The sequence below is a fragment of the Falco rusticolus genome, chromosome 12, assembly GCF_015220075.1.
Source record: "Falco rusticolus isolate bFalRus1 chromosome 12, bFalRus1.pri, whole genome shotgun sequence".
In the NCBI taxonomy this organism is placed as follows: domain Eukaryota; kingdom Metazoa; phylum Chordata; class Aves; order Falconiformes; family Falconidae; genus Falco; species Falco rusticolus.
Window position 1 is genome coordinate 14434546 of NC_051198.1, and position 14651 is coordinate 14449196.

The following is a 14651-nucleotide window of genomic DNA, read 5'->3' on the forward strand; positions in this document are numbered from 1 at the left end:
CCCGCCCGCTCATCCAGCCCCCCGTACCGGCACCGGGCGCGGCTCGCTCCGGCGGCAGCTTGCACCGGCGGGGCTCCCCTCCCGCCCAGCTGCCGAGCCGATTCCAGAGGCGGTGACAGGTGTTTCCCAAACCCACTTTTCCATATCAAAAATTGTAAAGATGGCAAGTTTGTGAGCGTCCTTTTATCGTTCGTGGTTTTCCTGTGAGAGACAGGAGCGTTTTCTCCATATAGTTAGTTCCCAAGGCCTGTCAGAAATTACAGGGCTACACCAAATGCTCCCCTCCATCCTCTCACCAGCAGCAAACCCAAGCAAATCACTCTGAGCGTATAAAAAGTTTGCAGTTTACCTGCTTTGCTGCAGCACATGAGATAAAGGGGAATAAGCCCAGTGAACTTCTGAACACAATGCCTTTGTACTCCGTCAGATGGTAAAGCCTTCTCACACTGCCCTGTGTTGACTTCTTGGTTTGTTTTTGGTTTTAATTTTTTCTTTGCTGAGGAATGTCCATGCTATGACAAATCAGTCAGCCTTCAAACAGGTATTGTATCACTGGAATAGCTCTGATAATGTGCTAGTTTATGTTCTTCTGGGAGGTGCTTTGCATAAACTTGTTGCGGCACTATCAAAACTATCAGCCACAACAAGGTCTTTTACCATCACATACCAAGATACTCTTCATGCCAGTCCCTCTTCTGCCTTCTCCTAGTCTCTCCTCATCCAGGCCACGCTCTCTGTCTTCTCTCTGCTTCTTCCTCATCTCTCTTCCTCAGCCGCCCAACCACTTACTGCCCTCAGCCTCTTAACTCCACGGCAGTAAGGCTTCCTTCTTTTTGATCCCAACGGCTCACCTTTACCAGTGTCTGATCCAGATCCCCAGGCTCTCTCTGCTTATCTCAACATGATCTGGATCACAGGCTATCCTCACCTGTCTCCGATACGTTGGGCACTGCCATCACTGTTCAAAATTTCAAATGTCCCCTGGCACAGCCATTACTGCTGTCACCGCTCATTACACTGTCTCATAATCCGAAGGGCCTCACACAGGGCACCAATTGTTGCAGCACAATCAAACTAATAAACTGTGACAAGGCTTTACCGTTTGTCAGATTCTATCCCCTGTACTGTATCTCCTTCCTCCAGAGGTCAGACCACACTGCTCCTCCTCCATCTGACACACCCCACCCCCCCCATCCTCAGGGCTATTTAACCACTTAGCGGAACAAGCTACAGCTGCACATCGTCCATGTCAATCAACCCACTGCCCCTGAGGCAAGGCCACAGCCGCATATATCAATGCTAATCAACCAACTACCTTCATTCTTCTACATAAACTCATGCTTTTACTGGCAAGATGAAAAAAAAAATATGTAAAGGATAGACCAATTCCAGTTTCAAGATATCATTCTGCTTAAAATGGAAAAGAAAAAAGGCTTCTATAAAAATATATAAGAAAGAGAAGATGCAAAGGCACTAAAAAGTATATGTACTCAAGTCTCCTCTTTCATATAAGATCAGGAAAAGGATACTTTTGAGCTTCATTTTGATATTTTAGCTGCATTATAATCAGATAGTTTATACAAAGCACACTAGGTATAGCCAACCTGAAACACTATGGACTAAACAGCATTTAATGTTTATACTAAAGATAAAATATGTAAAAAAAAATTACAGGTAAGACTCAGTGTTTGTAATTACAAGCAAGACTGGGATAACCCGGGACATCAACCACATGCGTGCTAGAAGGGATCAATATTCACCACAAATCTTCACAGAATCGTATAATATTTTAATGGCTGATTTTCTTGAATATACTCAGAAATGTCACTTGTGTGTCAGCCTTCTATTTACACCTCCACAGAGAACGGCTCAAATATTTGCAGATGATATTTTGGTGTTGTCTGGAAGGTACCAGTAATATCTGAGGATGAGGAAGGGCCTGCTAAGTAGGCTTAGAGGGTAAGTGCAAGCCTGGAAGGACACTTGCTTCTTGCCCTGCCCTGGACTACAGGTGGTAGCTGCTCAGGACAATGTGTGACTTTTCCAAATCACAGATGAACCGTGCCTGGGCCATCACTTCTGCCACAGGCTGCAGAGCTACATTCAGAGGCTTCAGAACTGCAGTTTTCCATGGATCTGAGCTGAGCATCTTGTAGCAGGTTGTGTGATCTCCATGCTGTGCAGGATTGCACCACTGGTAAAATGGGTTAATAAAAGAGCAGAAGAGTCCCTTTTGTGCACTCCTCTGTCTCCTAGCAAGCCCTTGTGATTGCACAGTTCTTCCAAGTCATTTTTCTTAGCTGATCAGTTGATACTTGTTGACTTCATTTTTGTTAGAGGGAGGAAGGGTGCTAGAAAGCACTTGATCCACTCATGCTCAAGAAATTGGCCAGTGCTCCCAGCATGTATCTCAAAGTAACTTTGATTACAGATGTGCATGATCTTTTGGATCTTTTCAGGATCTTGAAAACTTGACAAAGTGAGCAAGAAATTTCTATCACTCGTGTAACACAGGGGAGGTCATCAGTAGCTTTCTCTCTTCTGTTCCAGCATGGCCATATGCTTGATTTAAGGTGTCTTTCTGAGTCTTCCGGCAGACAGCTTGAGAGCTGCTGCAGCTACTCTCAGCCTTACTAAAAGTAGCAGTAGCAAAAAATTCAGAAGATAGTCTCACCATGCTGCTACTTTGCACAATCGGTATCAGATACAGGAGCAATTTTCTGGACTGCAGTAAAAACAGTGCAGACTCCCTGCTCTCAGATCTCAGGTAAGAATGATTTTAACAAACACTTTGCCAGTAAATGGTGCATGCATGCTTTCTATCCTGATAAACCTCATTATCATTTTTTATGGCATGCAGCATGATGTAAAACACTGCATAGGATCACCTTTAGACTAACGCATGTTTTGTGGCTGGCTGTGGCTAGATAAGTAAGGAAGGCATGGCAAAAGGCAAGGTGAAGGGAAGAGGTTAGATGCAAAAGTCAGCAGAACTTTAGTTTTGTCTTTCATGCAAACAGGCCTGAAATGTCTTGTAGTGTTGACACAAGGCAGGTACAGAGTACAGCGATGGTGACGATGTTAACAAGTGCATGTGCAAATGTTATGTCCAAAGAATAGACAATACTGAGAGGGAAGGCTTCCCATGAGATTTGCAAAGATACAAAAAGCGGGACAGGAGAGAGTTGGCTGCTCTCTGTGACAGAGGCTACAAAGAAAGCTGTTGCACACATTTATAGGAATAGCTGAGGGCATAGAGAAAGATCAGTGCAAAAACTGAGGAGATAAAATCTGTGAGGTAGCTAGTGGTAAGACATGAGGGAAATCTTAGATGGGATAAGCATTTTAAAACTCAGTTTTGAAATGAGTTGAGTAAACCATAGCTGGCATTCTTATATGCCAGCATCTCAGGTTTGAGCAGCCACACTGTACTATGCAGCAGTCAGCAACTAGCAAAGAAAACAAGCACCAAGTTAGATGTAAGAACAACCCTCTTCAGAAGTAAAAATCTAGCACAGAAAGCATGCAGGAAGAGATGTGACCTACACATGTCCCCACACGCTTTACGGACACTCCCCCAAAATCGAAGCAGGCGCTGAAAGTTTGATGTTACTGCAGCCTGCCAGCCATGCCCATACATCCCATACATGCCTAGTCATATTTCACTCACACTTTACATTAAAGTTTCACTTATAAGTGAGTCTAAGAGGATTAATTGATGGTTACTGTGAGTTATAAACATACTGAATAAATAGCAGTATGTACATAATTACATGCATACCCATGGAATGTGTTAGTGATGGTTATAAACAATCTAGTATGGAACTCAATGAAAGGATAATAGTTTTATCAAGTTTCTATAGTTTATTTTAATACAGAGTATGACTACGGTTTTAGATCTCAGTGACTACTTTGTTATTAAGTACTTATATGTCCTTTGGCTTTTCTGCTTCTTTGGAGATGGCTGCTGCTACTTTTGACTTACAATAACTATGATAAAACCAAACGCCCTTTTTCTCGTGGTGACACTATGCAGATGACTGAGGATCAGATTTAACACGAGAGGCTTTCATCAGCCTTATTTAGAGGTAAATGGACAGCACCAGCTCTGTATGGTACATGATAATTCTTCAATGAACTGGCCCAAAGCAAACGCCAGACTCAAGTAATATTTGTGATCTGGCTGGAAATAAGAAAGTCTGCATGCATTTAGATTTAGTTTAAAGTGCTGTTTTCAAGTGGCTGTGAAATGAACAGTGTTAAGGATAAGGGCCTGCTTTGAGCTGTCAGTTTGTTCTGAAATGAATTGTAACAGTCCAGGCAGTGCTGGAGAGACACATAATTTCTGCACAATGTAAGAGAGAAACATTTTAGCCCAGGAACTAAAGAAATGTTATCATTTTATATGAAAGCTGCTGATTTCAGACAGTATCAAATGAATCTTAATTGGATGGATGTCATTAAGCAGATGGTCATTACTGTCGATATTCCTCTATTTTTTTGTTTGTTTTCTGACTGGAAATGAAGAAAGATTTCTGTACCTGACTTTTTCCACTTGAGATTCTTGGTGACATGGCTTCTTATTGGAGCTGGGAGGCAGTCACTCTGGATTTTTTGAAAATGAGTGACCATAAGAACTGAATTCCACTAGAGAAAGAGAGAGGATAATAACTGATTACTTCAGGGGAATTTGCCTTTGTTGAGTGAGAAGTGTAAAATGAATCCTGGGACAGTTGTTTTACCATGCGTGCTACTTCTTCGTAGGTTGTAATTGGCTGATGCCTGCATAGTGTGTGGAAATTCCAATGCATCTGAAACATTACTCCTTAGGAAACAGTCCACAACCTGCGCTTTAGTCCTTTATCCACTGGGCCTGCTTAGTGTGAGATATAGATAAAAGATAGGTTTTCAAGACTGCTTTCTGTGTACCTTGCTCAGCTAGGGATGTGGATTCTAGGTTGTTCAGGTTCATCTTCCAATTTGGTGGTGGCTCCTTCTGCCAAGCTTAAGCCAGGCTTGTGCCACTTTAGCTGAAGGAATTTTTCCATCAAGTCAGCTCCCACATTGAAGACCAGAGCCAGCCAGGCCAAGCCAAAAACAATCCAAATTGCACTTAGGCTCCTGTACACTGGGATATAGTGCTTGTTGGGGTTTGTGCCTGAAAAATCCAGGAAACTTTGCATGTTAATCTTGACAGCTTTGGTCTGCCAAACAACACACATACTCATACACCCTCTCCACCCCCTGCAAAAGCATATGTTTAACAAGTTGGTGTGATCTATGAGCATTCTTCTTTTTTTTCTCTCTCTCTTTTTTTTTTTTTTTTTGTGTTCCAACAGTCCGGTTAAGCTTAGCCCAGTTGGCATCAAAACTCTGAAGCCGAGGTTATGTAATAAGAATAGTTGTATCTAATGTTAATCAGGGATGTGCAAAATTGAGTGTTCCTAGCCACTGACAAAGAAAAAAACCATCTTGGAAAACCAATTCTGAATCCATATTGGCCATATTTTACTCAAGAGATACTCCAGGGACCTCAGGTGATTTAGAGAGATACATTTTATTACCTTAGTGATATAGCGATTGCTTTCTGTAGGGTGATATACCTCACTAACCAGGGTTCAAAATCACCTGGAGAATATCATATGGGAAGTGCAGCCATTTTAGGTAAGTGGTTATAGGAATCTTAATCTTCAGTTTATATTTTCATAGCAGGCACAATTGGTGCAGCTGATACAGGCACAGGACAGCACTCCAGCCATCCATTTAGTCTCTGTCATCCAGATCATCATGAAATTCCACAGTGCCCACATTCAGCAAGGAATGGGTTTTTATCTCCTTTGGGGGCATATTTAGGGCCTTTAGGAGAGGAATAGTACTACTTGTGATGTAACAGACCCTAGTGTTTTTAACAAATAAACACACTATACATAATCTGTTAAGAACATTTGTTCAGATAAGTGGGTGGAAAAATACCCCTTCACGTGTCTCTGCTATGTCTCATCCTAGATCTCTAAAGGCTATGGAATCTCATTGCCTTTGTTTTCTTTCACAGGCATCCCAGGGTTGTTGGTAATGTTCTCCTCCTTGTAAGTACTGATCACTTACTGGGAAATGGTAGGCACTTGCTGAAACAGATGACTGTTAGGAGAGGGTGGTTCAAAGGCTTAACGCTGACAAAGAGATTTCATTTATATTTCACCTGTCACTCATGGATCACATTCGTACCAGTTTGGATATAGTCACTGTTCAATGGGTGTTCAGTGGCATACGTGAAAAGAGTTTGGTGACTCTCAGCTTAGCTGCCAAGGGAAAAATGCCTATGCCGTTTAATGTATTAGCTCAGTATTGCCTGTCTGGCTCAGCTCGCTGTTGTAGCACATTTACAGTGAAATGGATATCTGTGCTCTCTGTATTTAGCTTTATACTAGAGTAACTGATTTCAGCAAAGCTCAATCCAGTTCACCTTCTTTATTACCTACTACGTAGTCCCCAAATCCAATGGTGCTCAGAGTGATGAAGGTGAAGTAAAAACCTTCTCCGTAGCTCCAGCCTTCTACGTAACTGAAGACCAATGGTGGGAATACTAGAAAAAGCAAGGTCCCAGCAGTCAGGAAGATGGCTACTGCCAGTGTTTGAACCACCTGAAAGATAAAAGAAAGATGGCAGTTAAACAGCACTGAGAAGTTGTCTAGTGGAAATTGCTAGGTCTGTTTTGCTTTTGAATCACAAACCCACTCCACCTGGGAGCAATATCCAAAAAAGGAAGGATGAGCCAACGCTTTCATACACTACAGGCTGACCTCACTCTTTACCCTGCACATAAATATTGTATCAAATCCTGAATCAAAAAAAGTCAAAATCAGGAAAGAAAGGATGATTTTTTTAAAGCTCTTTGCAATGAGTTTTTAAGTATGTTCAAGTCATATTTTCAAACTTATTATGGAAACCATAGGAATGAAATACTCACTTCACTATTTCTGTTCAAGTGGAGATGCTCTTGTAATCAGTTGGCTCCTGTCTTTGAAGAAAAATCACCAAGTATTGCATAACTTGTGATAGAAAGATTGGCAAGAACAAATTAGGGTTCTCTTCACCATGGCTGCTTCCAAAGATTTATATAGTGGCTTGCAAGAGCTCAGCCAAAAATATGTTTGGATGAAATCTAAGTGAAGTCAGTTTGCCTGCTTTTTTCACTTACAAGCATTCAGAGCAGAACTGTTTTCTGTCAGCACAGGGCAGATCTGTGTCTCTCAGTACAAACGTCTGCCTTCTGGGAGATAAGTTACAGCATATGTGGCTGCAATAGATAGGTACACAGAATGGTCAGGGAATGGGTCATGACAGGGGATTTTAGGAGTTTAGCACTGTGGATCAGGAACTCATGGATTTCCAGGCTACACAGTCTAGAGAACTTTTGACTAGTGATGTGTGGGCTGATGCAAACTCATTGCAATTGTTTAAAAATGCCCTCAAGGGCATTCAAACCAGAGTATGATTTTTCTATGCATGGGTCTATTGTGACTGGATGAAGAGCCAAACCACTCTATAAAAAGTAGAAGGCCCAGGTATCATGTTTTCCTTTCTCTTTCTGCTCACACGTGAAATACTCCGGTGAGCTTGAGAGACTTGGCGTGAGCCTAATGGGTGACTGACTTTGACAAATCACTTCTAGATTATGTACCATGTCTCTCTAGCTGTATAATAATACTTACCTCATTTGCAAAGCATTTAAAAATTACTGATTGACATGGTTATAGGTGATATCTGTTCTCATTTAGTTCATTCAGGAAGTGTGATAGCATTTAATTAGATAATGAAGTTTGCATAAAATTTTATGTTGAAATGCACAATATTACTTTTTATTCTGGCTTTTAGGAACTTTCTGGTACAAACCTATAACATAAGGGACAGTAAGTCAGGAATGAAGAAGAACCGATTGTAATTAATTTCCAAAAGCATGACTAAATTGTGTTTAAAAGGAGATGATGAGGCTTCTCAGAGTGAACAAGCAGATACAGGTCCAAAGTTTTGTCTGATCATAGGAGTTCTGCCAGAAATAAGTTGTTAATTCAGGAAGTGAAAAGAAAAAAAAAAAAAAAGATCACCCCCCTGAGGTGCTATTGCAAATCTCAGGAAAGATGCAGTTATACTAGCATGAAAATCCTGCTGGTGGTAGAGCTGCATGTATTTGGGGAACAGACGTAGGTTATGCAGCTAAAGAGCTTCTTGCTCATATAAACCAAGTCTGCATTTGACAGCACCTTTATAGCTTTCCCAGCTATACCAGTAGGTAAAGGATGCAGTGACTCAGAGGTTTTTACAAACTGAGAAGAGAAAAAAACTTGTGCAAGAACTCTGAAATGTTTCAACATATCTAACACACCTACTCTCCCTTTTCCCTAACAAAAGGGATCAATTAATTGAACCTTTATCCAGAAACGTGTACTAGCTTTGTTATGAACGACCTTCATGTCTTTTCTGTTATCAACGCTGCCTTTATTCCAGTACATCTGGACTAGTTCAATTCACCGATAAACTAGAACTAAGGAGAAGGAGTATTTATTTACATTTCAAGAAAAGAAAAGGAAGGAAGTGCTAAATAGCTGGCACAATCAGGGAAGGTAATTCAAGTCAAATTAGCAGGCCAATAAAAACAAGTTGCCTTTCCACAGTGTAGAGCTAGATTCTGGACAGATGCTAGCATGGGCTAGATAAAAGGAGCTGGATTCAGCAATGTGTGCATGTGCATTTATTCTGCTAAGGGCACCAGAGCTTAAGGACCCTGCTCCAAACTGAGGCCATGACTGCTTAACAGTTTTGCTGAGTTGGGTTTTAAAAAGGTATATCTAGAGTCCCTAAAGCAAATTGCTTTAAAACCATTGTAGATAAATAGAGCATATCAATTTTCTGATATAGAGGGGACTGTAATTGCTGTGCTTCAGAAAAATGTAGGCACGCACAAGGAAATCCAATCTAGCTGCTACAGTACCTATCTGAGAAGAGTACTTTAATTAGTTTTAAAATAGTGGAAAGAAATGATAGATAGACACTGTACCTGGGCACGGCCTGGCTTTTGCACCCATCTTTCCAGGGTCATCAGGTGGGCATTGAGTCCTCTTCCCAGCTGGTTAAGGAAGGCCAGGTTGAGGGGCACTCCGAATAAGGCATAAAACACACAGAAGATCTGCCCTGCCACCGTGCTGGGGGACAGGTTACCATAACCTAGAAAAAAAGAAGAAAACAGCTACATGAGAATGCTGCAGGCCATCGTGGGAAGTTCCTAGGCTTGGAAGCTCAACTACGCTAAGGAACCTGCGGACCTATGATTTTCTGCAATTAAATCTCCCTGCAAATTACCGTATCTTACGATGGAGCTCTGTGGATTCACTACTACTAACAGAAAATTTAACACGAAAATATTACTTGAAAGACTATTGTAATTTTCTATAGGCCTCTGATTTTGGGGTGAGTGCAACTTAGTGCTTCAAAGCAACCTCAAGACGTGCTGTGCATGTATGAAATGATATTGCATGTACCAGGCAGGCACTTGGATTTTTTTGCCGGTATAATATGCCGGATACAGAAGAATAACAGGTATAAATGGAAACCAATAGAAAACCATAACCCACAGTAGTCAGGACTGTCTTGCAGATGTATTCTGTGCACCAGTCACATGTTTCTGGGGGCTTTACAGGACAGCTGGAGGAAACCCCAATTTATAAGGAAAGAAGGTACCTCACCTATAGTGGTGACAACCGTTCCTGCAAAAAAGAAGGAGTTGCTGAAGTCCCAGTTACTGGGATTTGTAGAATTTCCTTCTGGGTTGATCCCTTTTTCCCATGCTTCCATGAGGACCTGAGGCAGAAGAGGTCAAAGGAACAAAGATGAGCAAGCCATTAGGCCAAATCAGGAAAAATGTCAGAAAAAAAGAGAGAAATAAATATTTCTTTCCATCTTGAGCAAGCAAAGCAGTAAAAAGTATAGGTAACAGGGTAGAGTTTGACTGAAATGGCCTTGTGCTGACATGTCAAAACTTGGAAATAGAGCTGGCCAGAAACTTGAACTCTTGTCACTGGACAACTGGCCAGTGAAGTAAGATGGGTTCCATAGGCAGCTGAAGGCTAAGGGGAAGGCAGTGGAGGGAGTTCCCAGAGTGATCAAACTGGGAAAAGAAATTGAGGTTATGCCATAAAAAAAATAATGGCAGTTCCTCTTCTCTCCTTCCCTGGTCTAGTCATCACAGTCCAGTTTTTAATTTGGGTATGTGTAAATGTATGGTTGTGTCTGTGGGGAGGGGCATGGGGAACATGCTTGTTTCCGTTTCCTCCACGTAAGTACTAGTGAGGATGAATTTCTGTTTTGGGCCATGACTTCCCAATAATTTTCAATGAATATTAGGCTTCTCCTAGTCTGAAAGTTAGCTAATGAAATATTCTATGCTATTCCAGAGAGCTCTCACCAGATGACCAAAACCCCTCTCTGCAAAAGAAATGCTGCTCCTATTTATGTATCAAATCTTGTTAGCTGCCTTAGTGAAGGTTGTGTTCCTTTGCTCTCCCTGAGGATTTCTCTGAAGGAGACTGGTTGCCCTCTGCTCAGCAGCTGGGGTTTCAAGAATCTCTATTTGTTATAAACCAGGTCACAGCCTTCATAATTTTGCCAAATGCCTGAAGGAATTACTTGTTCATTTCTTCTAGAGACTTTTGTATGATGCAAGACATGAGAAAAATTCAACAGCAACTCCAGCTTTAGTTGGTTCCAGGAGTAGGAGACCAAAGATACTCTTTCTCAATTCAAATGTTGACCACTACCAGAAGGACTGCTTATCTGATGAACATATTCATATGAGGTATCTAATTTGTCATGGGTTCTGCAATATTAGCTGATCAGGGCTGGTGGATTGAGTATCGTAAGTTCAATAGCTACTGTTATTCCTTCAGCAAAATCTCCCACAGCATTGGTCTAGCCCGTCAGGTAGGGCTGCTAGGTATTGTCACATGTGATCTCATGACTGAAGTGTCAGCAGAGTTTCTTTTCAGTATGACAAAGAACTTTACATTATCCATTAAAATCCTGTTCTTAGGAAGAATTTGACATGTCAAATTATCTAGAGCTGACTATTTTATTTACTGGCTAGAAGGAACACACACAAGCAACTGAGGTGTGAGCCTTTGAAAATGTTTAAAATAATCACAGGTTTAATTCATCCCTTTAAGGAACGCTTGTCAGTTCTACCCATTTCAATGCACAAGAGTTCAGAGAAGCTACATTCACATCATGAAAGCCAACATGGTAGAGTAAGACAATGTTGAATGTTGAACACTTCAGACATAGTCTGACAAGGCCAGATTTCTTGCCAGGATTGTTGCTTTTAAGTACAACCTGATGAAAGAAATGGCACCCTGGTGCCCAGGAGAAACATCCCTAAAGAAAGAGGTTCATGTGGGACAGTTATAATGGCTCCTAGCTGCTTTGCATCTGCAGCTCAGGTAGCTGTTAGGGCTGGAGTGTGAACAGATCAGCTGTCGACTGGTTGGTGAACATCAGCTGTTGCCTTTGGGAGCAGAAGTAGCCAGTAAGTAAAAGCAATGTGCTATAATTTACAGTGAGAGTATGAAGCCTACATAAAGTTATAGTAGGATGTGGAGACAATAAAAACTGCTTGCCGTTTCTGCTCCTGTCCTCCTGCCAATGCACATTGCAGCCACTTGTGGTCATAGACAAGGATTTGGTCCTCACTTTATATTTAGATCAGTTCCTTTGAGGCTGAAAAAGTATAGACAATCAAAACAGGATTTCAAAAAGGTATCTCCTTACTTAATGAATCTGCTTCTCAGTTATGCTCTCAGAATGGCATAATTTCCTGACAAAAGTATGTTTGACAGAGACAGATTAGGTTGCAGAGTTTGGATTTGCCTTTCCCAAAGCTCCAGGCTGTTCAGTTTAGGAGCTGCAGCTCAGGGCCACCTCTCAGTTATGCAGTTTTAGCCAAGCGGAGCCAATGCAGTTTGTGGACATGGAATTGCAAGAATTTGCTTCATGCACAGTCAAGTCCATAGTTAATGAATTACAAGTGGTAACTTAGTAATCAGAGATATGCAAAAAGAAACCTGGGCTATTGTCAGATTCCAGGATTTAGGTTTAAAGAGCTGGCAATAAGACAAGACACCTTACTGAGGTGTCAGCTGAGGGGACTGAACCTAGTGGCTGTGTCTGACCACAGCCTGAATACCATGACTTTTCAGACCGGAGCTTCTGACATGATGAACAGACCTCCTTAATCATATAGTTAACAAAGTACAGAGAGATGATTGCTTTCCTGCATTAGTTTCAGAGTTAGAGATTTAATATGGAAAGACTTCTATTCCCTACTATTAGTAAGATCCTGACAAATTTCTTAAGAGGTCTTAAAAATGACAGGTAAGTAAGTATAAATGACAAGTAAGCAGAAGGTACCTGTGCTTACATTTATCTTGTGGACTATCAAGTCTAAATATTTTGAAGCTTGGTGCATTGAAGATGATAATTTGGTGCCCTCAGCCGGTTTTGTCTGGAACAGCTTACAAGTGAAATAGATCTAATTCAGCAGGGGTGCAGCAAGATGCGATTCTCAGAGTGGCGCAGCAGTGCTAAGGAAGCTCCATGGAGCCAGAGGAAAGAGAATGTGGACATGTGTGAACTCTCCCTAAGGTTTCTAGGGTACTGGAGATTCAGATAAACCTTTCAATCCTAGGAAGTATCCAGTTTGGTTAGAATGAGAATCAGGGCCCTGATAGATAACACAGTTTTTGATGGTTGACTTTATCTTTTCTTTAAGGGCCTGGAAGTGCAGGACAATTTTCAAAGGCAATAGACAAATTCTAGTACAGAAGAGGGGCGGAATTTGCACAGGTTTGGACTGGAGAACCTTGGAAAGGCAACCTACTTCTTGTAGGTTTGATTCTTGTTTTTTGTCCCCATACGTAATTAATAAGGGAGCTGGAAACCATGAAGTTTAAATTATTGCAAGGCAGCACAAAGGTGCATCAGCAGACTTACATATTTTGGGATCTCATGACTGGGAAAAGAAAAAGATGCAATAGATCAAGATAAAGAGCTATGTGAATGGGCTTGAGAAACCTCTGCCTTTCTCTTGTACAGTTAGCCCTTTAATGTCAGAGACAGCGGATCAATTTCTGACATGCTTGGCCACAACAATATAATTTCTTCTAACCAAAATAATGCTTGAGCCAAAATAACAGGAGCCTTTTCCTCTTACCTGTACAAACTGCTCCAGGGCTTGCCTGTCCAAGCATGTGTAGTTCTGCAGGAACTTGAGCTTCTCCAGCTGGAACTGGTCCCGAAAGTGGGTCTCTGCCTGCTTCTCCAGCAGCTGGAACACCGTGGCGCCCAGGAGGAGGTAAAAGAGATACCCTAGTACCAGCAGCGGAGTCCAGCTGATCTGCCGGTTGTGAATGGTGAGGAGGGGCATGCTGCTGCTCTGCTGCTGCCAGTCCCTGCTCAGTACTTAACAGGTTACTGTTCCAAGATGTGTGCTACCCAGGACACCCAGGAATCACACACCCGTGTTCCCAGCTAGTGCCCTGGGGAATTTTCTAACAGAACATACAGGTATCAGGCCTAAGGCAAATTTTATCCCTCCACATCTTTTCTCTATCCATCTCTATCCAAGGGAGAGCATTAATGGCTCAGTAAGAGTGTGAATCATAGCGTTTTTCTCCTATTAAAACAACTTTTATCCAAAGATGTCAATTGAATGAAGCCTGATGCAAGCCCTCTGAGGCTGGTATTGCTTCCCAGGCTGGAAAGCTGAAGTAAAACTGTGGCTGAATGACTTACCGAGGGTCATAGAAATATAGAGTCACGGACAGGCTCTTAAAGTCTTGATAAGTAAAGCTTTACTCTAATCACTAGACTTCTGTACAAGAAAACACTATAACCTCTCTAATTACAGCAGACTTCCCAGAACAAAGAAGAGTATGGAGCTGAATAAATGGAAAAGTCAATAGCTGCTGACTGTACCATACAAACATTGCTGGCACCAGTGAAAGCAGCATGATAAAGCTCATAAACATCCTGAATTCAGCCTGGTCACAAGACAGGCTTCCTCTTTCTTGTCTAACCCTACTGAGATCAGTCCCCTCACTGCCTGGCTTTCCTGCTGCTTCTGAATTGTCTGTCAGATCACTGCACCCTTTAGTCCGTAGTGTTAGAGACTGAACCACTCATGCCTACTGCTTTCAGTCTCCGTATTGCCCTTTTAATCCTAATGCATAAAGGGGAAGGAGGGCTAAACGTTAATTGTTAGCTAAAAAACTATCAGAGGTTCACTCATGGGAGCCTTAATGATTATCATGCACTGGAAATGAGCTGGGCTTGCATATTTTTCTGTAGGAAGAGCTTTATGGCAAGTGTCACCTATGCCACACTGCTTCTGAAAGAAAACAAACACACAGAGCAAAAAGGCCACGTGGCTAGGACTGCAATTTTGTTATTAAACTCCCCTCCCATTAACATGTTCTGGATACTGATATCCCTCCTTTGCTCAGTATTCCGATTGTTTTTCACCTACCTTCAAACAAAAGGTAGTTCTCAGAGAAAAAACACTGAAAAAATGGTTTCATTCATATCCGTATCTGCGAAAATCCCTC

At 41.8% G+C, this 14651-nt stretch overlaps 1 protein-coding gene across 1 annotated transcript; it reads right to left on the reverse strand.

The window, feature by feature from the left end:
* Positions 1-4467: 4467 nt before the first annotated feature.
* Positions 4468-13517, reverse strand: LOC119156288 (potassium channel subfamily K member 16-like). Its single transcript, XM_037405902.1, has 5 exons — positions 13259-13517; positions 9741-9855; positions 9056-9222; positions 6476-6641; positions 4468-5158 (listed from the first exon to the last, which is right to left on the reverse strand). The coding sequence occupies exons 1-5, from the start codon at positions 13469-13471 to the stop codon at positions 4935-4937; spliced, it is 885 nt and encodes a 294-aa protein (XP_037261799.1). The 5' UTR covers positions 13472-13517; the 3' UTR covers positions 4468-4934.
* Positions 13518-14651: the final 1134 nt, after the last annotated feature.

Coding starts and splice junctions, on each gene's coding strand:
- LOC119156288 (XM_037405902.1), bottom strand. CDS start 13,471: ATGCCCCTCCTCACCATTCACAACCGGCAGATCAGCTGGACTCCGCTG. Junction 6,642..9,055: donor AAAAGCCAGGCCGTGCCCAG/GTACAGTGTCTA, acceptor TTTATCTTTCAG/GTGGTTCAAACACTGGCAGT. Junction 5,159..6,475: donor ATTTGGGGACTACGTAGTAG/GTAATAAAGAAG, acceptor TGGATTTTTCAG/GCACAAACCCCAACAAGCAC.